The sequence below is a fragment of the Crocuta crocuta genome, unplaced genomic scaffold (genome assembly GCF_008692635.1).
Source record: "Crocuta crocuta isolate KB4526 unplaced genomic scaffold, BGI_CrCroc_1.0 scaffold24, whole genome shotgun sequence".
In the NCBI taxonomy this organism is placed as follows: domain Eukaryota; kingdom Metazoa; phylum Chordata; class Mammalia; order Carnivora; family Hyaenidae; genus Crocuta; species Crocuta crocuta.
Window position 1 is genome coordinate 6,617,355 of NW_027530974.1, and position 24,880 is coordinate 6,642,234.

The 24,880-nt window shown below is 48.3% G+C and overlaps 1 protein-coding gene across 1 annotated transcript; it reads right to left on the reverse strand.

Annotated features, from left to right (window-relative positions):
- TXNDC5 (thioredoxin domain containing 5) lies at positions 1-20,985 on the reverse strand. Its single transcript, XM_077770079.1, has 9 exons — positions 20,841-20,985; positions 16,004-16,109; positions 12,031-12,127; positions 9,628-9,743; positions 7,392-7,478; positions 6,369-6,509; positions 3,286-3,368; positions 1,732-1,861; positions 1-413 (listed from the first exon to the last, which is right to left on the reverse strand). Exons 1-9 carry the CDS (start codon positions 20,927-20,929, stop codon positions 291-293), a joined length of 972 nt encoding a protein of 323 aa, XP_077626205.1. The 5' UTR covers positions 20,930-20,985; the 3' UTR covers positions 1-290.
- Between the last annotated feature and the right edge of the window lie 3,895 nt (positions 20,986-24,880).

Consider the following 24,880-nt stretch of genomic DNA (forward strand, 5'->3'; position numbering starts at 1 on the left):
TTCAGCAATTTGATTTTCCTAAACTCTATTTTTGACTCAAAGGAAACCATTTAGATTCATCAAGAGAAGGGTACAGGGCACGACAGATCGCCACTGAAATACTTAAGTTTGCGGAGGGATCATGAGTTATGTATTTACTTAGAGAAACTTAATAATTTGTAGAGTGTGTTGCCTTAAGGAACACACACACAAAGAAGACACCACCAGTTTAGTACATTCGGCTCTCTGGAAACCCGCCACGGGGAACCACAACACCTGCAGGACTGAGCCCCAGCACCCCGGGGCCGGGCTCACAGCTCGTCCCTCGCCTGGTGCAGGACAAAGTGGTGCAGCGAGTCCAGGTCTCTGGTTCCGCTGTGCTCGCTGACCTGTTTCCCTCCGCGGAAAAGCAGCAACGTGGGATAGCCTCGTACCTTCAAAAGACCAGAAAACATAAATACATATGAGGGCCAAGTGGTCCGGGTCACACAGAAGTTGCTTCTGAAATAAAACCATAAAAACAAACAAAAACCCCCAATAAACACTGTAACCAGAGAAGTTCGCAGTTAAATTTAAAAAAAAATTTTAATGTTTATTTTTGAGAGAGCGCGAGAACGAGCAGAAGAGGGGCAGAAAGGGAGAGAGACACAGAATCCGAAGCAGGCTCCAGGCTCTGAGCTGTCAGGACAGAGCCCGACACAGGGCCTGAACCCATGAACCAAGAGATCATGACCTGAGCCGAAGTCAAACGCTTAACTGACTGAGCCAGCCAGGCGCCCCCGTGATTGAATACGTGGTGCGGACCATTTAAAAAGTACAAGAAAGCAAAGCCTTGGGATTATTTACTTTCCAACTTTAAGTACATTTAGGATTAGTGTCAAAGGAAGGACTTTACCCAAAAGCAGAGCTTCTGGAGCTTCCGTGCACGTGCCACCACCTGGGGGCCCAGTGAACAGACACGTTACGATGCCACAGGTCCAGGTGGGGCCTGTGCGTTTGTGACAAGCCCCCTGGTGATGCCCAGCCACTCTGTGGACCCCACTGAGTAGCAGCAACACCCTCAAGGATACACATTTCCAGCTGCTCCTCTGTTCCAAGACTTTAAGGCACCAAAAAAACGGCAGCTTCGAGGAGTGAGTAAGCGATGTCTGTGTTGCATCTATTCCCCGTTTAATGAGGGAACAAACTCCGGAGCCTCCAAGTGTTTTGAGAAAACCGCACAAAAGCAAAAACGTGAACTACAAATCTGGGCTAGCAGACTGCGCTAGCCGCTCCGAGAGGAGTCAACAGTTAAGGCAAACCCTAGGCGGAAGCCTGGCTTGCGGGGTGGCCCTTCAGGAGGAAGCGCAGGGTTTGCTCACCCGCTGTACTTTAGAACCGGAGCGGGGCTGAAAAATCAGCCACTTGGGGGCTCCAGACGAAGGCTGCAAGTCGGCTGACTGTCCAGCCGGCAAGCGGCTGTGCCACGGCGGCACCTTGTTCTCAAACGCGGAATCCCTTACCACCCGCCTCCTCTGCAGACAGCAAGGGCCGAACCTCCCCCAGTGGGAGCTGTGTGACTAGTGGCAGAGAAAAGCCCTTCTGTTGATGGAGTGTCTTCTTTTGCTTTTCAAAACGAAAATGAAGCAAGAGCCTCAACCGGACGCAAGGAGCACTTTGCAGAGAAGACGGGTGAGCCCACCGCCAGATGACAGCCCCGTGTGGGCGTGCTCCCGATACTCGGGGTCCCCGCTTCCTTCTGCACACACTCACCGAGTACTTGCTGCAGATACTCCGTTCCGCAGTACAGTCCACCTCAGCAATCTTGACCTCTGCCAAACCAGGGAATTCCTTTCTAGAGAGTTCTTCCCAAGTAGGAGCCAGATTCTTACAATGACCGCACCTAGGGACAGAACGACACAGCTCTGTTGAAGTCCTGGGTCAAGCTCGCTCACCTATGCCTTGCTGCTGAGCCCCGCCTGTTTCTTTTGTATGAGGCGGTCCACGACTGCCCTGAAATGTGTAAAACATCAGATTCTCCCCCTGGGTGCACCAACGCTTCCTCCTCCTCTGTCCCAGACACAGAACTTGAGGTCCATCCGAAGAAGACTTCTGGAGGACCAAATGGAGGCAAGCTGGTCTGAAAGCAAGTTTAGATTTTGAGACCATTTCCAGGATGACGTAAACTAAGCTAGCTGGATTACGAATGAAGCAAATGCACCATGAGTAGGAGCTGATGAACAGAAAAAAAACGGACTCCAGTTTTTTTTAAAGATACTTCATTTCAGATTTGGTTGCTATGGTGTGAAAATGTCACAACTTGAAAGCGCCCCTAAAACTCCATCCATTTGGTACGAGCCGTGAAGTCCACACCATGTTTTGTGCAAACCCTCCCCCTTCCCCAGCACCTCATTCTGTCCTCACACTTGGGCTATATACGGCTTTAGATTTAAAAAAAAAAAAAGAATAGGTTTGAGGGCGTTGTTGACTAGTGTGTCTATTCTTTAAGAACAAAAGTTGTACAACTCCGAGTCACGTGCTCACTGCCGTCTCCTCTCTGCCCCTGTGATTTCTCATCAATACCCGGAATGAAACGAACCAAAGAGCAGAAGTGACACTCTGGTGACCTTACTTGCTCATGTTCAGAAACAAAATCTAATACTCTCCTTGAGACTGTGCTTTTCTAAGCGGATTGTCTGTGAAGACAAAGCATTCTTCCCATTTTACAGCTGAGAAAACCCAGGTTTAAAAGAAAGGACATGCAGCATTACAGCAGTGCAGGCGAGTCCCCGCACCTGTCACCTGCCCCACTTCAGGTAGCCTTGGGCACAAGGCTGGTGTCGCCCCCTCTCTGCCCTGAGCCCTGGGGACCACGCAGCAGGGAGGTCCAGGTGGTTGGGTAACATACAGAACTGCCACACCGGAGCCCATGGGACTTCTCTATGACGTCTCAGACACTAAGGAACAGAGCTACATCGTGACGCAGACGTTCAATCTATTTGGACAAGGACAGATACCGCAAAGCTTAACTGTTACATGGCCATCCTAATTCTCTACGGTTACACTGTCACGCTTTCTGCAAAATGGGCTGAACTTTAAAATAAACTGGCCTGATTTTCCATCAACAACTTTATACCACCGAACCAAACTTCAACAAATCTCAGCGTAGGTGCAAACAATACCTTTTCCTCATTCCCTACAACGTAACCAATGTGTAAAGAAGTGTGTGCCCCACATCGAGCCCAGAGCGCTGGCTAATGAGCAGAAAACTCTAATAGGGCTCAAGTGTGCTGGGAGCAAGCAGTCTGTAATTAAACAGCCACTTACCATGGAGCGTAAAACTTGATGAAGGTTATTCCTTCTGCGATGGTGTCCTCAAAGTTACTTTCTGTGAGTGCCAACACGGTGCCCTGCAGGGGAGGGAAAGGCCACAGCTGCAAGGCATCGCTTAGAGCAGAGCCGGGGTTACAGCAAGACAAACCGATCATCTTTTTACAGTGCTGTAACGCACGCCCCAAGGTCACCCAGAAATACCTACCCAAGAAGGGACCGTGATTCACCAGGTGGGTCCCCCAGGTCCTGAGCCCAGGGGATGCTCCAAGGACACAGTGCAGGCTGACCCTGGCCCCCCAGGGAGAGGAGGGGCACAGGTGTGGCTGCTGTCATTCAGGGCTCCGTAGTGTGGACCAGCAGCTCTGCGTGGCCTGCACTACAGTGCGCACCTCCCAGGCCCCGAGCCTCCGACACCGACAGGAGAATCCCAGATGCCCACTCACTGGCGCACCTGATGTGCGCACCCGCCATCTTCCTGGGTGACCCTCCCCGCTCTCCTAGCGTGCACAAGCCCCCTTCTCTGTGTACGGACCTCACAGCCGACAGTGGCAAAACCACAGATGAGGATATGTGTTTCACGTATCGTAGGCTTCCTTCCCCTTCTTAAATTCAAAGCAAACGTGCAAACTGTCCACCTAAGCCCTGGCTGGAGAACGTAGGGTCAAGGCGCTATGAGGCAGCCTGCTCTAAAGCAATTTGGTCTCGATGATTCTTTACAGAATTACATCCCTGGGTCTCTCCAGAAATGGATCTGCGACCCTCTCATGAGAGCAAGACTATGATGATTTATCATGTGGCTAAACGTACCAGGGCTGCTCCCCCTGAGTCTGGCATCGAGTAACGAGTGTCAGGGACTCAGAGGCGAGGCCCGCCAAGGGGGCCATTGTAGAACACTACCATCTTTCTTTATGTCCAGAAACATGACGCCATGCTCCCTGAAAGGCCTACTTACGGCTGGAAAACTGTATTATAAATAGAAACTGCTCTGTGTTTGATGAAAGCATCCACAGTATATAATTACACTCAATTTGGGACGGTGACCTTTATAACCACCATGACACACTCCCCTCTAATGTACGTGGTCGTGGCTACTACAGAATCGTTCTTTACCTTTTAAACCAAAGCTCTGACTTTGAACTAACACCTAGGCAAGTCCTCAACCCAAGAGTCCAACTAAGGGATAGGCTGTAGGGGGTGAGGGGAGCCATTACTGTCCCCACCCCACAAGGAGGGAGTGGATGACTGTCTCCAATTCCAAACAACTGGGGCTCAGGGAGCAATGGTCCCAGCAAGGCGGGAGGTGCTATGTAAATGCTGAGGGTTCAAGAATTACTGGGGGGCCGGGGGTGGGTCGCACACTTCTGCACACTCCCTGCCCTGGCATCGCGGAACAAGGGCATGCTGCCCGCCCTGCCCTAGTGTCCCAGCTGAGAACTTGGTGTAAACTGCAGTAGCAACTTAAGTATTCTGCTTTGAAATCTGTTGACAAATCGGCCTCGTGGTTCTTACCCAGGAAATCAAGCTCTGTTTTCCTGGAAAACATTATCTGACTGCCTGTGAAAAATCTGTTTCACCGTGGCCTTGGCGCTGGCTTCTCCCCACCTAGCTAACGCGCAGATGCACGACACTTCCCTCACTGCAGATACCCCGCTTCAGCTCCCGAGTCCACTTAACTGTCTGCTGGGCATCCGCACCTGACTGTCCTCCACAGCCCTGAAAATCAGCAACCTGAGAACTGAACTCATCCCCTCCCCACCCCTTCCCCCTCAGTCTTTCTCCCGATGCCCTTGACCACCAGGTACACCACAGCTCTGGTCATCCCCTCACCCCACCCATCCAACTGTACTCAGTAGAGTGAGGCTCCTTACGCTTGCTGTCTCCTGGTCTCCACCCTCCGTCACAGCCTAGTTTGGGGGGCTCATCATCTTTTGGGCTGAACACACTTACTTCCTCTCCCTTCCATACCTTCCATCTCTTTCTGCCGGTCATCTAAAATTCAAATCTGCCAAAACCCTCCACTGGATCCCCACAAACAGAGGATGACGCCCAGTCCTTGGCTGGCCGACAACATGCTCCATGCTCCAGCTCCTACCTCTCCTCCTCTCTGGCATCGGGCACTGCACCCCCGTCCTCGTCACGCCCTTCCCTCCAGCTGACTGCTGGCCCTGCCCCAAATATGCCCAGCCGATTACACTAAAGCGCTTCTGCTCATGCTCTTCCTCCCTCGGACAAGCCTGGGCTCTCCACGTGCACCTTGTCTCTCCAGCAAATACCAACTCGCCTTTCAGCTCTTCAAGTGACCCTGCCTGCCCGTCTGCCCCCACCTCTCTCAAACAACCACGACTGGGCCCGCACACACGTGGGTCACACACCCGGGTCATCTTGTCCGAGTTCTCAGCTGTCTCCCCTCTACACCAGGCACCCTACCTCTCCTACCTTCACAGGTAGGAAAACAGTCTTATTGCCTGTTTCCTGGTGGCCTGGGGATAGTGCCTGAAATGTAACGGGCTTGATAAATGCAGAGCAAGCGAATCTAAAACCTTCCGCTGGTTGGATGAAGACAACACGCAGTTAAGAGATGCCTGCCTAAGCGAACTAAATGTCCTTGGGCAATTCGCCTTTCAATTCCAACGTGGACATCTTTTCTGCTGCAGACCTTTCAGGGCCCTTTACCACAGGGTGGAAGTCAAATTACTGCAGTGGGGGTGGAAATGGACAGACACGGGGGCCTAACAGCAGCCAAACTTTCATGTAGCAAATGCCCTCAAATACAGGGATTACTGAATCACAAAGGGATGACTTTTCCAGAGCTTTTGACACCAAATAAATACTGCTAAGATTTGTCTCACATTTGTTTCAGAGGAGCTCCCAGGTTTACCCCTCACACACATGCAAAAGTGGCTGAAGGAAATGTCTCATGTTGAAAAAAGTCAGCCACGGCCAACCAGATGAACTACTCGACACTGACCCCCAACCGCCATTCTACCCAAAGCCTTTGAGGACAGTGGCCTCTGTGGGCAGGAAGTGGTGGGCCACCCCCGGCGCCCCCGCTGCCCCTGATTGCGGCAGACACCCACCTTGGCTGCAGGCTCGGTGGCCGGCACTGGGGCCTCTGACGGCACGATGGCCTCGGGGCCCCCCTCCTCTGTGTTCTGCAGCTGTGACTCCACGTACTCTCTCAGGGACTCCAAATCCCGCTTGCCCTTGTACTGGTCAACCTGTCCGAGGTAAAGGCCGCACAAAAATGCTGTCAAGTTAGTACACTCAAGTGTTCGGAATCACTACAAACCTCGTCCCAACCCCACTGGCCCCCGGGAGGCCTGCACTGATGCCGTCACCGTGGCAGTGGGGACCGTGCAGCGTTCGCACGCTCACGTTCACACGGGAGAGTGCGCGTTACAAACCAAACGCTTCAGCTTTGGGGAGAGAACCCGACAGTGCCTGCCTCCTGCCGGGCTCGGAGTCACGACTCCGGGATGCTGAAAAGCTGACCACCGGCCAAGGATGGGCGGGAGGGTGTGAGTGAGCATCGGCCCGGGAGCCAGTGTTGACCCCACTCACACTCACCGGTCGTGACTAGGGCACAGTTGCCACGGGACGGTAGACAGGGGCTATTCTGGTGCTAACCTGAGCCAACGGAAATGCTTCAAAAGACCAGGACAACAGACCGTTTTTGTCAGCTACCCCAATCTTACCAATTGAGGCAAAGCCATTTTTGATTATGCATGTCTTTAAACCAGTGCCCAAGGCACCTGGGTGGCTCAGTCGGTTAAGCATCCAATTCTCAATTGTAGCTCAGATCATGATCTCATGGCCTGTGAGATCAAGCCCCGAGTCAGGCTCTATGCTGACAGTGCAGAGCCTGCTTGGGATTCTCTCTCTCTCTCTACTGTGCTTGAGCTCGCACTCTCTCAAAATAAATTTAAAAAAAACTCCCTCTGCCCCTCCCCTGGTTGCACACATAGGCATACTCGCTCTTTCGAAAAATTATTAAAAAAAAAAAAAACCAAGCCAGCGCCCAAACAACTCATACTGGCAACAGCCCACTGTGGTTACAAGCAGCACTTGATCTCGATGCCGTGACCTGAAGATGTACATACCTTCTGACCATCTCGGAACCACAGAAGAGTGGGGTAGCCACGAACCTGGTTTCCTGAACAGAGCTCATAGTGCTGCGTACAGTCGACCTAAAAATAAAATAAGACCGCATTCCAGTTCCTTTCTTCGTGAGCCTTCCCACTGAATGGATTACTGGGCATTCAGTACTTGACATCTTTGATCTGCAGCATCTCTGCCAGCAAGTGGGAATTTGGGGAGAGACGCCTGAAACCTACCCCAAATACACCTGCGCTAAGGGAGCAGGATGACGAGATTTATTTTACAGACATGACTTATCTCACTTAAAAATGCCAATTTGTAGGGAGCAACATTTTACCTGGGGCAAGTCAGCAGATGGAGAAGGGGAGCCTAGCCTGACATCTGGGGAGGGGGCCTGGCTGTCGGTGAGAGAAGCCCCACGCCAACACCAGCTAGGATATTTACTCTCATGTTCACACTTAGGGAGTTTTGAAATAGGAGTATTTGGTATAAAGATAACTGAAAAGATATCAAATTAAGGTGATGATATGTTCTTCAATTTACCAACTATTACAGCTCTTTAAATTTACTTGACTTAAATCTTGTCAAGATTCTGCCTGTTCAATGTTTTCATGAAACCTTTTATCCTAGGTCATTTCTTTCTGATTTTCTACTAATGTTAAAATCAGCTATGTGGTACACTATGTTGTTTTTCAGGATGTCAACAAAGTAGGAAAAAATACTACATTCCCACAGAAGACTGAAGTCGGCAGTTAAAGTATTAATCTGAAGCACAGGAAGCCCCAGCCTGAAGTCTGGGAGGGGGGCATTTAGGGTCCAGGCTAAGCCAGCCACATGTGCGTCCGGAAATGGAGGCCAGAGCCCCCATGGGCAGACTATGTCTGCTCATGCTTGGTTCTACTAGAAATCTCTACAGACATGACCTGACAATAATCGCCCATAAGAATTCATAAAATAGTTTAAAGGAAGGATACAAGGAATGGGGGAATAGAAGACAAGAAAATTATGACTAGTTCCATGATATGGCAGTAAATATAAAATCATAAAAATAGATATAAGTGGACTACATAATTGAAAGTGTTTAACAATGAGGCACCTGGGTGGCTCGGTTGGTTAAGCGTCCAACTTTGGCTCAGGTCATGATCTCACAGTTCGTGAGTTTGAACCCCACGTCAGACTCTGTGCTGACAGCTCAGAGCCTGAAGGCTCTGTCTCCCTCTCTCTCTGCCCCTCTACTGCTCACATTCTCTCTCTCTCAAAAACATATAAACATTAAAAAAAAAAAAGTGTTTAACAGGCAACAGAGAAAATCCATTGAACTAACAACAGCTATTACAATTTACCAGGCATTTGCTTCATGCCAAGCATCATACCAAGCATCTGACTTCCATCCTCGAACCACCCCACCCCCACCCCAATTAGGTCTTATTGTGGTTTTGCCAAGGGGCTGCTGAGGTGTGGAGAAGCTGTGGAAGGCTGGCCAGCCAGGTCTGCCTGGCCCCTAAGTGTGTGCTATGGGCCAGCTCCCTGTCCCCGTAGATCATCTGAGGAGCTGTGGTTCTGGACACGCAGCGCTCCTTCTGTACACAAGTCAGCCCTCTGGCAAAGCAAACCATGAGGTCTTTACAGAAGGAAACCCATGCCTGGACGTCTGGTGGATGCCAAAGGCTGGGCGAGATGAAAAGTGCTTGATGGCCCAGGAGCTGCTCTGGAGATTTCCAGAAAATCCACTTACACAGAAGTTGTAAGACACCACTTCTGGCTTCTCTCCGCAAAGTGGGAAAAGCTGGAGAGACTCCCAGGCAGCAGTGAGAGCTGGGGCTCACCGGAGGGGAGCCTTCTGCATGCCTCTGTGAGCACAGGGTTGAGGCTCCTCTAGGGACAGCTCCTGGGTGAGGTCAAATGTGGATGGCCTCCAAGTCCGGCCAGTGAACATTCGTGAAGGCTGTGCCCCATATCTTTGCAGAAAGGGCTCTGGGGCTGCCAATTCAGAATTGGCCATTGCTTCAAAATAAACAAAGGAGCCAAAGCTGTAATTTATCTTTAGGCTGTGGAAAAGCCAGCACATTTGAAACCAGGCTGCCATCTGTGAAGGTGAAATGAATTATCAAGTGGCACACTAAATGGAATTAATAAATCAAGTTTGCGACTTTGCACACAGAATGAATAATGGGCCACTCTGCTAATTAATCCAGCCAAAGGCGGTCTATTTCCAGTTTAATAAGGGCTTTCACTTACCTTGCCAATCTTGACAGTTTCAGAATGTTCAAGGCCCAGAGCCAGCTGCTCCCAGGTTGGAGCCAGAGCTTTGCAGTGACCACACCATGGCGCGAAGAACTTGATAAAGTGGTTGCCTTCAGTGGAGAGCCAAGGCAAAGGAGGGAGAAGGAGTGACATACATCACACCACACTGGAGATCAAATCCAAGGATCTGAGCTTTGTCCCCTTGCAAAACTAACTGCAGTTTACCAGTCCCTTTAACTGGTAAAAAGGGGACTCCATCAAACAAGTGTATACCCGAGTTCATAGCAATCCTCAAAACCAAATCTAATTTGTCATCTATGGAGAACAATAGGGAACCAACTCATTATTTAAAGAACTGGCAACAAGGGGAAGAATCAGGCAATTATCCTGCCTTTCTTACACAAACCACACCACTGGATAAGCATGTGATAAATGAGGGCAAGTTTCCCTCCCCAGAACAATGAAGAAAGGATGTTTTAATTACACTATCGGTATTTGGGAACCCTAATAAGTTAACGGATCTAGGGAAATATGTTCAACAGCACCATGGGGACGTAACTGACACAGTAGAGACTGGAGAATTCTACAGGTACAATAACCTGTGTGCTCAGCAACCAGGATGCGAGGAAGAAAAACATGTTGGGGAACATGCAGATCGAGATGCAAGAGAGACGTATGTAAAAGAGAGAACAAGTTAAACTATAGTGTTAGGAAGGCACATTTGGGTGGTGAATGATGAAGAAAGGCAAAGAGTGGCTTCCGGAAGTCAGGACAGTGCCTCCTCGAGGGCAGGAGGACTGGACTTGGACAGGGCAGGGGGTGGCTGGCGGTGTCATTTCTTGAACTGGATGGTGGTTACAGGCTGACCACTCTGTAACAATTCACTAAGCCCTACGTTCGAGGGCTGTCTATGTTTTATTTGACAATAAAATAGAAGGTTTTAAAAACTAAGTATCAGTGCCTTGACAAGGAGGAAAAAAAAATCCATACAACATTGTCATTTGGATACTGAAGATTTTTTTCTAGGCTGTTCTGCCTTGATCAGACTAGGCCTGATAGATGTCAGCCTGAGACAAGACCAAAATCAGGCTGTGAGTAGGGAGATAATGAACCAACGGTCACCAAAATGTGACGCAGGCTCACAGAAGGACACTGCCACGCCAAATGCTCATGGCAGCACTTTGTCCCCCACCAGCAATGACACATGTGAGGGAAATGGTTTAACACTTGATTCAAAAAACTAGCAAATGATCCATGAGGCTGAAGCCATGCCTCTCCAGACAGGTATGGCAGTAACCCGTGCTGTGAGGTAGAGACAGGGTGTCCAGGAAGGGCATCAGTGCATCAGAGCATCAGTGGAAGCAGTAAGGACAGGAAGCGACTGTCGCTTTCTGAGGATAGATCCTAACACGAGCAGCACAAAGTGGCATCTCCACAACGCTGCCCTTTAGGCATGACTTGCTTAGGAAGAGTCCCAGCTGAACTTGTGCAAACTAAAGAGAACCCCCTGTTGGGGAAAACACCCTGAATTCCACTGTCACCCCCCAGAGCCCCGGTACAGATAACAACCTTTAACACAAAGGGAAAACAACACAAGGCACCACAGTAAGTTATTTTAGACCTTAAGTGGGGCGGGGTTTTTGACTCCCAGGGGGCATGAAGTTACAAGGCCAGATGCAATGTTAAGTCTTTTGCACAATGGTTGCAGCCCAGTCTTACGGGAGGACTTCTCTCCATGGCAGCGTTTGAGAACAGAGGTCAACAAGGAAGCTGAATTTGCTTTCGAGTCACTCAGTGCTGAGCCAACTGCTCCGAAACAGATGACTAAAGGACTTATGTGTTATTTACACTAAAAACCATATATAGATCGTTTTGCTATTTAGGAGAGTGTTTTCAAAAAAATGAGAGATGGTACAGAAAAACATTTTAAGCATCAAGAACACCTACTCTGATTCGCACATTAAAATGGTCCCACTAAATTCTAGTTTAAACACTCAAGAGAAACTTTTGTTTCTGCCTTTGGTCAATAAGCATATGATTCACATTAATATAAGCAAATACTTTCTTATCCAAGATGCACTGGCTAGCTAGTGTACAAATTAAGTGTGCCCATTCATGCTTTGTGAGCTTTCCAAACCTTACAGCTTTGGCTCACATTAAAACTGGCCTTTCTGTAAGCATAGAGACAAAAGAGAAATGATTTCAAAGAGGAAGTGCACTGCATAAGGACGGTAACAGGCCCTGAAGAGAGAAACCACTGCGAACTGCACAGATGTCATCCACGAGCCTTCAAGTGGCAAGAAGGAAAAGCCCAGCAAATCAAGGAGTGACGGATGGTCAGTGGCTCTAAGGGGTGTGTATCCCACTGTGAGCACCCATGAGGTTCACCCACCGTACCTTGTGCGACGTGCAGCTCAAAGTTGCTTGCTGAGAGCTCATACAGTCCTTGCTTGCGCTCAGGGGCTCGAGGCGGTTCCACTTCTGGCTCTGGTGTCTAATAGGGAGAAACAAAACAACAGTCACCGGGTCTGTACGTGAGAAACCCACAGAGGAGGTGACCCATGTCCGTCTGGAACTTTCTGCAGATCTCCTCCCTCATCTGGCTACACCAAACCCTTGTGGCATGCTGCTGTGGTGAGGGAGGTCAAGGTAGGAATCGACTCTGTCAGGTCCTCTGGATGCTTCCACAGGAAGAGCACACTTCGGGGAAGTACTCTAGGATTGGCACTCAAGGCAGCCAGGGACACCTGTCCCCACCCCAACCTGCCCTTTGCTGCCCCCAAACAAACAGAGCAGACAACTGAAGGACAGGCCCACCCCAAACGAGCACACTGCCCTGATCATCGCAGCGTGACCTCTGAGTCCACGTGGAATTCAAAATGAAATCCCTGCCAGACTGGCTTTGAAGGAAGGAGTACCTGACAATACAAAGAGAGCAGAGTGGACACAGCGGAGAACGAGAGACCATCAGAGAGCAGAAGGGCTGGCCGCCCTCTGTTCACACGAATGGTCATAAAAACCGTGAAGGACTGATGAAGGGACAAAGGAGGTGGTGGCTGAAAGGCCACAGCGAGAAAACCATGGGGCAGGCCTGAGCTGTGCTTTTTCATTCACTCAACAAAGCTTGGGACAGAGACAAGCAATGCAGGAGCGAGAAGTGGCTTTTTAAAGGACACCTGTGCCAGTGCCTGAGCACCACTGTGTACAAGTAGGTGGTTAGCACAGGACACAGGTCTAAAGGTCTCCATTCCTGAGGCCAGATCAGAGAATCGCCAGTTTGCTACAGACACATGGATGCATATTACTCAATTTTTATCTGGCACTTCACACATTTCTATGAGAAAGAATAGCCAAGTTATTAAAAGCTTCAAAAGTGCTGACAGCTCAAAACTGTGCAGAACTATAATCACAAAGCACCATGAAGTTTGCCTCGCTGCTGCGGGCCTATCAAAACTTTCACAGTGCTAAGTACTGACATACAAAGATGCCGGACAGAATGGTGGCTACGTGAACATTGGGTTCCGATAAGGCAAAACACTGTATGTATCCTTTATAGGATGTTTAAAGGGATTTCAGTATTAAAATACTCATTTATGGGACGTGGAGGGGGGCATTATCACTATCTGCCCTGTGGCAGATACCAGACCAGCCTCGCCGTCATGGCAAAAACATAGTAGATCACAGAAATGGGCACAGTCTTGCCCTGCTGGCGACAGCGTGAGCTTACAGATTAAGAAAGCAATCCGGCAATATCCATCAAGAGCCATAAAAGTCGTCTTGCTTTTGCTTTTTCTCTTTCCTTCTTTCTTTTTCCCTCCCTTCCTCCCAGCAATTTTATGTCTGGGTCTATATTCTATAAACATCACTCAAAAGTAAAAAAAAAAAAAAATGTCTTTTACAAAGATAAAACCTGCTCCTTAAGCATTTCTGATGACAGAAAAATTATACACAATTTATATATCCATTGGCAGAGAAGAGTTGAATCATGGCAAATCCACATAATATAAAACATGACCAATGTTGAGATGATATAACTGTGTAAAAAATCACTAGAAAGTGAACTGTGCTTATATAATAACTGTTTAAGAAAAAAAATACAGAAGCAAACAGGGAACTATAAAATTTGAAGTAGAAGGTAAGATACAGCAGCAGGGTTTCTTTTCTTTGAGTTTATTATTGCTGTAACACTAGGGAAAACTCTGAACTTATCCTATTTAAAAATACACTAAGTTACTCAGGTATAACTACAGACGGAGAACTTTTTAAAAAGTTTTCACGTACAATAAAAAGCAAGTTCAAATTGAAAAGAATTTTCAGTTTGCAATGTCAGTCTTGAATATTTGAGCTCTCCGACAGGAAGACACGCTGTCGTTGTTTCTAGCAATGACCGAGATCTTTGCCCTGACACTAGGATGTAGTGCAGGTGGACCCCACGTAGCAAAGGCCCTTCCACTTGGAGGAGGCGAATGCTTCGGAGGGGTGTCCATGCCCAGCAGGGGTGGGGCCGGTGTCTATGCTAAGCAGGCTGTCCCTCCCAGCCTGCTCTGGGGCTGCCACTCCCCACAAAGGGAGCTTGGTGCACCAGACTAAGTCCTTCTGCCTTCCTGATAAGAGGTACTGGTTCCTAGAATAAAAGTCCCCACAGGAGATTGGCCTTTTCGTGGAATAATGGAAAAAAATATTTTAAAAGGTTTTTTTCTTTTTTGAGACTGTTACCCACTCTTTAACATCGGCTTCCTCCAATCAGAGCACTTTTTCACAGAGGAAACAGTTTGAAGTTTAAATCGATATGAAAGTGCCACCTGCTCATGTAACTCTCTTGCCATGACAAAGATGCAAATTTACTCCCTGAGAGTTCCGTGGTTTTCCCTGGTGCCTAAAATTAGAGAGGTCCCTGCTCAACACTTAACTCAGCGCGTGCACACCAATGCTCTGCGCCACCCAGGTACAGACTTTGTAACACGTGAGGTAAAACAGCACCTGAGCAGCAGGTGGGTTTTGGATAAGCAGCGACATCTATAGAGAATGTCGGGGACAGCAGAAGGGCCACACAGACACCCCGGGAAATGGCACCATGAGCAGCGGAGCCCCGCAAAGACTGCGGGAGCCACTCATGGGCACAGGCAACCCTCAGGTCTGCAACGCCCACCTGACAACACAAAGCAGCCTTGGTGGACTGCTGGACTGAAACTGCGTTCAGAGACTCCAGGGGCCCTTACTATTTCACCAGAAATAGTACCCCTGCCCCCGCCCAGAAACTGGCCAATCTGCCCCCGCCTCCTCAGTCTTTCTGCCCCAATCAGAACGCCACACATCAGGGCCACGTTCCGAGTGCTTCCTGGTCAAAACCAAGGCTCCCAACATCAACTGGAGAGGGGGAGGGTTATAAACTCTTAGTAACACTATACACACAGCTACGTCTCCGGAAAATATCTCAGAACTTCATACGGTTTCCAGAATTTCCTGATATTACCCTTAGTTTAGGGAGGACCATTAAGACACCAACAGTATTGAGTATTTATTTTAGGTTATTATCAGCAAAGCCAGTGAGCACCTTGGGGACTGAGGGTGCAGAGAAGGAGGAAGGATTCACCCTGTGGTACCACTCGTGGTGGCAGGAGAGGGCCAAAGCCAGCCTGGACTGGACTCCAAGTCAACCCTATGATGCTAAGAAATCAGTGTAACTGTATATTACGTGAGAGTGGCCCAGGGGCTTATGTCAGGAAGTGGGAAGTGGGTACCTGTGAAATGCCACTGGGATATGGACAAATGACACTCTCAGGGCTCACTCTGTGGCCAAACAAGGGCTGGGAAGGCAGGTAGGATAACCCAAGTTTGGCAAAACTGCGGAAGGTGGAGGGCGGGCCCATGGGGCCATCTGCATTATACAACCCCTTGCTCTGGCACCAAATTGGACTCTTCTTTCTACTTCTGTTCTTGTTTGAATATTTCCATAATAAAAAGCTTTTCCAAAGTTCATCTGTTTCCACTAAGACACTCAGAGCAGTGAAAAAAGAGAGACCAAAAGTAGAAGGGGTGGCTGCCAGGGCCTGAGGGGAGACGCTGGGGAGCTGGTGTTTAATGGGGACGCGGTTTCAGTTCTATAAGGCACAGAGAGTTCTGGGGACGGACGGTGGAGATGGCTGCTCAGCAGGGTGAATGGACTCAGCACCACTGAAGTTGTGTGCTCAAAAGTGGCTAAAATGGTAAGGTTTATGTGTATTTTACCACAATCAACAAAAATTGAGAAGGAAAAAAAAGTTCATTTTTACTGACATCAATTAATTCTAAAAGAGTAAAAAGTTCCTTTGAAATGGTAGCCTTACTTTTTTTTTTTNGGTGGGGGGGAAGGGCAGGCCTGTGCACTCACCACAGGCTCCTCGTTCAGCGTCTGCAGCATCCAGTTTTCCAGTGTCTGGAAGTCCCGAGGACCCTGGTACTTCACAGCTTCTTGGCCAGGCTTGAAAAACTTCAAGCTGAAAGGGTGACAGAGGACAAGACAGAGCAGAGCGTGAAACCCTTCACAGCGCTCTGAGCAGACAGCGCTGTGCTGTCGGGGAGCCATCCCGCACTGGGAGGCAATCAGCGGGTTCAGCCAGGCACGGGCCGGCCACCCTCCAATACAACATGAAAAGGAAAGGAAGAGAATGTCCTAGGAGGTAATATATCCATTTAATCCCACAGTCTTAAAAGTTCCTTCATTTATTCAAGAAAAATAAGACTGAGTGGAACACATCAAGTCTAAGAGGCTGTGAATGAAACCCCAAGCCGCCAACGTTCGGCTGACGGAACTTCCAAGCTTCTCCCCTGCTAGGGATTTGTCATCCTTCCTCGGCTTTAGTAATCCTTATGTTCTGTGTTTGTTTAAAAAAAAAATTAAAGCTGTAGTAGAAATAGCACTGTTTTGCAATAAATATATTTCCAGGCTACCTTGTCAGCTCTTTGACTCTTTCAAAGCATGAATATCCAGGTTTTGTGAGAATTGACATTGCCGGCTATAAGAATAGCCTTGACATTGGTTGATATGGTCTATTCACTTCCCCACCAAGGAGTCTTTTCTTTTTTTACATATAGTAGCCTCTGAAGGTATCTGCGGATAGATTACGTAGCACTTCCTTTAGTGGGTGAGCAAAAGACATTCCCAGAGGCTGAAATTACACTTCCAGATCCCATATCATCCCACTGGTAGGGGACAAATACGCTCTAGATAACACTTGACAGAGGTTGTCCAGGACGGAGGAGGGGGACAGGTAATATGGCTATTGATAGAAGAAAAGAAACACAGATGAGCACTTGTTGGCGAGCCTGTTCATCCAAAACATCCTCATCACTTCTAAGGCACGTCTGTGGACTTTGGCAATCGAGCCCAACGTGCAGAAGCAGAGTGTCAGAAGTCAAGAAATACAGATATCAGAGCTGTGGTTTGAAGAGCAAACTCGCCAAAGGCCTTAGAATGGAGTTTCATAGCTATACAAGAAAAACAACACATTAGCTAGAATCAACGCTTAATCACAAGAGGCTTGCAGGCCTCAACTGCCTGAAGATCCTGTGATGTACGTAAGTGACATCCCTGATGGGCCTCCAATGAAGAATATGTGCCCCACTTCCTCAGTAGATTTTACTTTTACGACTGTAACAAAAAGCCAAACTCTAACCAATTTGGCTAGTACATCTGTTACTTCATGAACTTTAACATTTTAAACAACTCCAAAGTATGATCTCACAATCACGAATGCACGCACACACCCCGGGACCTCAGGAAGCTCTAGAAACATGCTATGACCAGAGAGCTAGAAGATGCTCAATGTACTCTTCTGTCCCCCACTCTCTCTTCCAGAAGGTGCCTCCCCCACCATGGCTCTTCGGAGTGGAAAAGGAGTGGATCCTTAAAATACTAGGAAAGAACAGGCACTACCAAACCCATTCCTCATTTCTTCACTTACATTAAAATGCAGTAAAACCTAACCTGTAACTTTTTCCAATTTGATATGCACTGAGCAAAACAAACATAAACAATTTTTTTAAAATTTCTTTTTACTAGATGGAAATCTTTCTAGTCTGCCCAAGCCTGGGTTCTTCATTAGGTTCAGAGAGCCTAGGGTCTAAAATTGGAGCTTCCTTTACAGATCTTTCAGTCTGTCCAGGGCATCTGGGATAGGGAGTGGGCCTTGGGACATAAGCCTAAAGGACAGCCCCAAACTTTCCTGCTATTTCCAAACCTCCATGGGGGTGTCTCCTTTTTCTGGTGATCTGTTTCTCTTTCAAGGAGACCATAGTGGGGGGGAAAAATCTCCATTTATGGATCACTCTGGAAATCTGTGATCAAAGTCCTAGCACAACTGAGACAGTGTTACTGGCTGATTTGTGTCCCCCAAAGCAGATCTGCTGAAGTCCAAGCCTCTGGATGTCCCTCAGAATGTGACCTTGTTTGGAAACAGGATTTGTACAGAGGTAAGCAAGTTCAAATGAGATTATGAGAGTGGGCCCTACCTAATCCAGTATGGCTGGGGTCCTTGTAAAAGGGGGAAATTTGGACCCAGAGAGAGACATACAAGGAGGTTGAAGGCCATGTAAGGGCGGAGAACTGGGGTGCTGTAGACTGCAGCAGCCACTAGACACTAGGGAGAGGCAGGGAAGGGTTCCCCTCCGGGTTTCAGAGGGATCATGGCCCTACCGATGCCTCGATGTTGGGCTTCTGTTCTGGTCCCTCTGGCCACGTGGTTTGTGGTGCTTTGTTTTGGCAGCCCTAGCAAACCTCCTTCAGCCCTGCCTTGGCTCACAGTTTCCCAGATGAGGAAGATTCCTTACTGGCTCAACAACATGACCTCAAAATGCTTTTCTAAGCACAGTGAGCCATCCCCAGTAACATGGGAACCCAAACTCCCTCTCTGTGCAACCCTTTATTTCAGTCAAAAGTGCCAGGGGTAGAACGACATAAAAGCGAATGCACTGAGCCACAATACATGCTCAGGCATTGGCATTCATCATCTGATGCATCTCTATGAGATGAGCACTGTTTCAGAGGAAATAAAAAGCTCACGCAAGTCAGTACATGGACGCCCTAATGTGATTCATCTTACTGCAGCACACCCTGCCTCCTGCATTCTATGAGAAAACAAAAAATCTGTTCATGGGCACTTGCATAGGGCTTTGAGGGTCACAGAAGTTCCTTCCCAAACAATGTTCAATATCACGTGGACTCATTCTAGTTCTTTTAAACAACACAAAACCAGTGCATGGCTTTCTTGAAGAAACTACATCTTCTAAATCGGGACACATGATCCAATGTGGCTCTTTTAAAATCCGTGAATAACATCTAGGGAGTAACTGACGCTGTAGTCGGAGAGCTCGGGTGAACCCTCTACGGCCCCCTCTGATGCCCCCTAACATTTGCCCTTTTCCGCCTGTGAGAGCCCTGTCTCACTTCCTGGTGGTGTGGTTGGTGGTGCACACAGCCACATGCCCACACACAGCCAGCCAACACCTCACCAATCATCTCTGCTGCCCTTGCACCTTGAAAGTAATAAGTTCTCAACAGGTAAACATCTACCTCCTCTGCTGGTCCCACTACCCACTGCCAGCTTCTCTGAGATGCTCTTCATCTAAGCTGCATTTACTTTAAGGGCAATGCTCTGAAGTGCAGGACGATGATGCCCATTGGGAGGTACACATCGTAGGTGATCTGATTTGAATTATGGCACTTGGATTAGCAGCAGTCACCAAAGACCAAGAATCCCAGGGTCCTTTACGAAGTTGCCAAATTTCCAAACGCTGGGGAAAACTTTAACATGTTATTCAGTATGCTGAGATCAGTATTAACAATCATGTTATTTCATATAACAGTGAGGGCGGTGGGGAAGGGGGAGGTATCAACAACCTACTTTAGACTCAGAGGTTAAACAGTGTGGCCAGGGCTGATGATAAGTAAACGGTAGAGCAGGGATTCAGACGTGGCTTCTAGGTTCCAGCCCAGAGTTCCTTCTGCTTTTCCATGCCGCCTCTCGGGTCTGAAGACAGGCCAGGTTTTGTAAGAATTTCCTTCATTCATCAATTTGAGTAAATATTTGGGGGATCGTAGTGGGCAGCCCCTCCCCCATCCTTTTAGACACAGCATAATCCCTTTTCTTAAAAAAAATTTTTTCATGTTTTATTTATTTCTGAGAAAGAGAGGCAGTGTGAGCAGGGGAGGGTCAGAGAGAGAGAGGGAGTACAGAATCCAAAGCATGCTCCAGGCTCTGAGCTAGCTGTCAGCACAGAGCTCGACACGGGGCTCGAACCCACAAACCGTGAGATCATGACCTGAGCCGAAGTCAGAGGCTCAAATGACTGAACCACCCAGGCACCCCAGCATTGTCCCTTTTTTGGAGAAAACCCCTTCACTTTGACGCCTACCATGTGGTCTGAGGACGCTACTACCTTCCTATAGCACCTGGCCCCTCTGGCCACGAGGACTGTCTGGAGGGGACACGCCATCCCAGCTGGGCCCGTCAGTGGTGAGCCCGAGCCCACCGTGGCAACAGAGAGATGCAGAGCTGGAAAGTTAAGTCACCTTAAGGAGGTCAAGGTCCAAACTGGCCCCCAAGCCCTTGGAGGGGAGTCTCAGAGCCTCTTCCACAGCCTTCTAAGTCATCCCTTAAGTTGAAACTTAAGCCAGTTTCAACTTCTATTTCTTAAAAGCAAAAAACTGTTAACTGTCAAGGGAGTAAGCGGCACCACTGATCAGAACTGCCACATTCCAGTCTGTCACCTCTTTCCAACAGAAACAGCCCTTGCACTAGTCACATGGGAAATTACTCCAGGAAAGATGCTTAAGAACAGAGTAACCGACAACTCAAAGTAAAAGTGACAAAGTATGTTCCTTGCATCAAGGTACTTGTGAATGTCAAACCTGACAGGACCCCATGGAGACCGCCATTTTTGTCTCACAAATAGTCTCTTACAGACAGGAACATCTGACCCTGATTAATGAAAGGATTTTTCCAGACAAACCGCCAAAAGGCCTCTAATATAGACAAGACAGAGTGTTAAATACAACCCTTCCGCAACACCAGGGGCCGGCCTGCTTATATTTATCATCTCCTCACTCTTCAGAACTACAAAAAAAAGTTACCAGAAGTCTAACTTGAATGTTCTTTGGCCGAGTGCAACTGGCAAAAGGCTCTGGAAAACCGGGAACCGTACCGGAAACACGGGCCCTTCCCACTTACGTGGGGTATCCTCGGACCCCCTGGGCAGAGCACACTTCTGAGTCAGCTGTGCAGTCTACTTTAGCCACGTAGACCTTGGCATCCTCCATGCTGTTGTACTTGTCTCCCAGGTCATTCCAAGTGGGCTGCAGCCGCTGGCAGTGTCCACACCTGTAACGAGGGGGAGGGGAACAGGCACACTGAGTCAGTGGTCAGGGGGTGCCGGACCCAGCTCTTCACCCATGTCCATATGGCGGCAGACCTTTCTGATCCTTTCTACTACAGCAGGGAAGGATGGCTCACAATTACCACAGAACCTCACTACTCCTCTGCCTCCAGCGCCCCCCCTCCGCTGCCCCAAAAGTCCCTGCCTTGTTCTCAGTGGGAAACCGAAAGGTAGCAAGGTGTTGTGCCCGATCCTCCTTGAACTGGGCCCCGCGACTTCCCATATGACCTCTGTACACCTGCTGCCCTCTTCACTTGTAGTCTAACCCGGGGCCAAAGTGAACTACTTGCGGTTTTCTGAAGGGCCATAGCTTGGCTTGCGCGTGGACATGGGTACACACCCTCTCTGACACCTCCTCCCTAAGCCCACCTGGCAAATTCTTATTTGCCCTTCAGGTTTGGTTTGGTTGTCGCTTCCTCCACAAAGTCGGCTCTGACTACTCAGGCTATCTGGTGTCATCCTCTTCTCTTCCCCTTCTGGAAAGTTCCCTTGCTCTCCTACTGCGGCAGCTTCGCACTGCCCACCATAATCGCCCCTTTTTTATTTAAGTCAGGACTCTTTACTAAATAACCAAGTATCTGCAAACACGAGCCAACCTCAACATTCACTCAATTTTGCATTTTCCCCAATGAGAAATTTTAGAAAAGTCTGTGGCTATGCCAACTTCTCAGTTTGATGTAACCAAATGCATACTTCTTTTTTTTTTATATATATTTTTTTATTTATTTCTAGGAGAGAGAGAGACAGCGTGAGCAGGGGAGGGTCAGAGAGAGAGGGAGACACAGACTCTGAAATAGGCTCCAGGCTCTGAGCTGGCAGTCAGCACAGAGCCCGACGCGGGGCTCGAACCCACGAACCGCGAGATCATGACCTAGGCGAAAGTCGGACGCTTAACCGACTAAGCCACCCAGGCGCTCCACCAAATGCATACTTCTGATAGTCATTGTATGACGCTGAGAGTAATTTTTGAGAGTACATTTTTAAATCCCCTACCATTTAAAATAAAACATTGACTCAGAATTATCGCTTCTTGCTACTCTTCCCGTTTCTTGACAGCATCCGCATTTTCCCCACCACTAACTCTGTTTTCATTCCTGTAACTGATCACCGTCTTTAAGGATCAGCTGTCTGCAGTGCATATTTGAATTCTGTAGGAGCCAGCACAGAAACTTTATCTCAACCTTCGAGTACAGTCACAGTAGCATTAGGGTACACAGGAGTTTATTGTTGTGTTTTCTGGTTTTCTTTTTATTTTTCATTCACCTGGTGTACATTCATGATGTCTACAAAGAAACCAGCTGTTTTTACTGCTTTTCAAGTGATCTTTAAAATGCTTGCTTATAGGGGTGCCTGGATGGCTCAGTCAGTTAAGCATCCACTTCTTGATTTTGGCTCAGGTCATGATGTCAGTTTCATGAGTTCAAGCCCGGAGTCACTGACAGCACAGAGCAGAACTCTCTCTCTCTGACTGCTCCCCCTCTCAAAACAAATACATGAACTTAAAAAAACATGCCTGCTTATAAAGAACAACCAACACTTAAAATGGTCAATATGTCCTCAAAGTAATTTCTCAACAAAATCACTGTTACATTTGCCTCTTTTCTTTTCTGACAGATGACCTCTGTAATGAGCATTGAAAGGCAGCACTGAAAAAGTCTGCCTCATGCTAATGTGTCTTCCCTAAGCAGCACTTTCCCAGCCAGCTAAGAGAATCCTTGCTTTATAAGAAACTCAAAATGATTTCCTCTTTTCTAGAAGATAATTGTGAGAGAAAACCAGAGTTATATGTAAGTTATATGAAGGTATATAAATTATACAGCTCAAGTGTTGTGAAGACAAGCACTGTTCTTTTTACAACTGTATTCCCAGTAACCAGCACATGCTTAACAGGTACTAAGTAATCAGCAACATCTTAGTGATGGATCGATCCACAGGTGCCACATAGTGGGCACTTCTGGCTTGGGGCCATTGTAGCTATAGTATGAACCTTTGGGACAGCAGCTGAATTCAAAATCTCGCAGTTTGTGGCCATGTAATAGAGCAAAGCCACCTAGCCCTCCCAATCTGTCACTAGATTCAAGGTGACACTCACTGGGCCATACAGAAGCCGTGTCCTGATGTTCACAAAATCTACAGCCAGATAGCCTTACATCTACCAAGTTCAGAGCAAAGATATACAGAGCAACATTTTCAGTATATGCCGCCGCTGTGCCCAAGTCACAGGTGGGCTTCCAACATTCCAGAGACTAAACCTGGAAAGAAATGGGGGAAAGGGGTAGGCCACGGCATATTCTATCCAAGCCCCAATCCACTCTTAAGATCTAACTTTTAAATGCCATCACAGAAACCCACACATCTCTATGGAAGTATTTTGTAGTAAATGATTAAGAAGCAAACAAAAACTTTAAAAACTTATATTCCTGGGAGCATCCATCTATAAGTCTTTAACTATGGGGCGCCTGGATGGTTCAGTCAGTTAAGCTTCCGACTTCGGCTCATGTCATGATCTCATGGCTGGTGAGTCTGAGCCCCAAGTCAGGTTCTTGTGCTGACAGCTCAGAGCCTGGAGCCTGTTTAGGATTCTCTGTCTCCTTCTTTCTCTCTCTGGCCCTCCCCTGCTGACTTGTCCGCTCTCCTTCTCTCTCTCTCAAAAATAATATTAAAAAAATGTTTAATCTATAAGTCACACACAATGAAAAGGGAGTTTACTTAATACTAAGTGCCCAGATTTGCCAGTCTTCTCCTCACTGAGTCTAAGGCTCACTGGTATTACTGAGACTCCAAAATTAAAATTCCTTTGGCACTGCACATACTTTCTGTGTCTACTTGTCAGTTTTTCTTTAAAAAACACAGGGGGAAAAAATCCATAGATTTATTCCACTGAAGTAGGCTCCAATTAAGTGATGTATTTAATTGGAATAGTTACTCTGAGAGTAGTCCTTCACAGAGGAACTATTAATAATGAACGATTATCTTATGCTACAAAGTATTTTCTAGACCACCAGTAGCTCTAAAACTTCAAGTCAGGCTGGTTCTTGGGAAGTTGAAACACAATGTAACCCATGGACACACTGCTAATGTTAGCTGTCACCCAGACCTGCCCCCCAAAGTTGATTTAACTCCAAATGAACTGAAATACAGTAACAGTCTGAATAAGGAAAGAAAGAGAAAAAAAGTTTCCTCCAACTTCCGCCCGCACATTTTCTGAACAGGCCGCTTTTCATGGGCATCTTCTGTCTATTCCTTCCTACATCGCTTTCCCACATCTCGGCGAGCCTCTCTCCCGCTCTGGGGAAGGATGCCAAATGCTGCAACAAGCCCGCAAACTGCCGGGTGCCCGAATACTGGCTTTGTGCTCTGCCCCATGAGAACTTCCCTTCACGGGGCACCCAGGCCCGGGAAGGAAAAGGAGGGCACGACCTGCGCTTCTGTGAGCATCAGGAAGCCCTTCCGTAGGACACTCCCAGGGAAGGGGGCCCACACAGACGCCTCCGCCGCCGGAGACCCCTCCGTTCTGCTCACACTCGCCAGAAGACCAGGCCCCAGGAGAGAGGCGGGGAGGAGGTGCCGGGGTCGGCCTTGAGCTGGGGGGGGAGGGGGGGCGGTGCGCTCCGGGCGCCGAGCACACACAGCCCCCACCGACTCGGAGCTGCGAAAGGGTCTCCAGCGCTCGCACTACTCTCGGCTTTCCGGGGTAGCAGAGGAACCCCGTCTCCTGTGGGTAGCACAGGGCCCCCCCTTCCCAGCTCCTGAACACACAAAAGCGGGAAATCACATCTTTGCGAGTTGCTATTTTTCAACTAAAGCCCGGAGCGGGGGATCTGCCCCGCAGCGA

Bases quoted from the DNA above. Each gene is read 5' to 3' on its own strand.
- TXNDC5 (XM_077770079.1), bottom strand. From the start codon at position 20,929: ATGGAGGATGCCAAGGTCTACGTGGCTAAAGTAGACTGCACAGCTGAC. The intron at 12,128-16,003 runs GTGAGTGCACAG...TCTCCCTATTAG, and splicing joins CGCTGAACGAGGAGCCTGTG to ACACCAGAGCCAGAAGTGGA. The intron at 3,369-6,368 runs GTGGGTGTCTGC...CCTCCCCTGCAG, and splicing joins CCACCGAGCCTGCAGCCAAG to GGCACCGTGTTGGCACTCAC.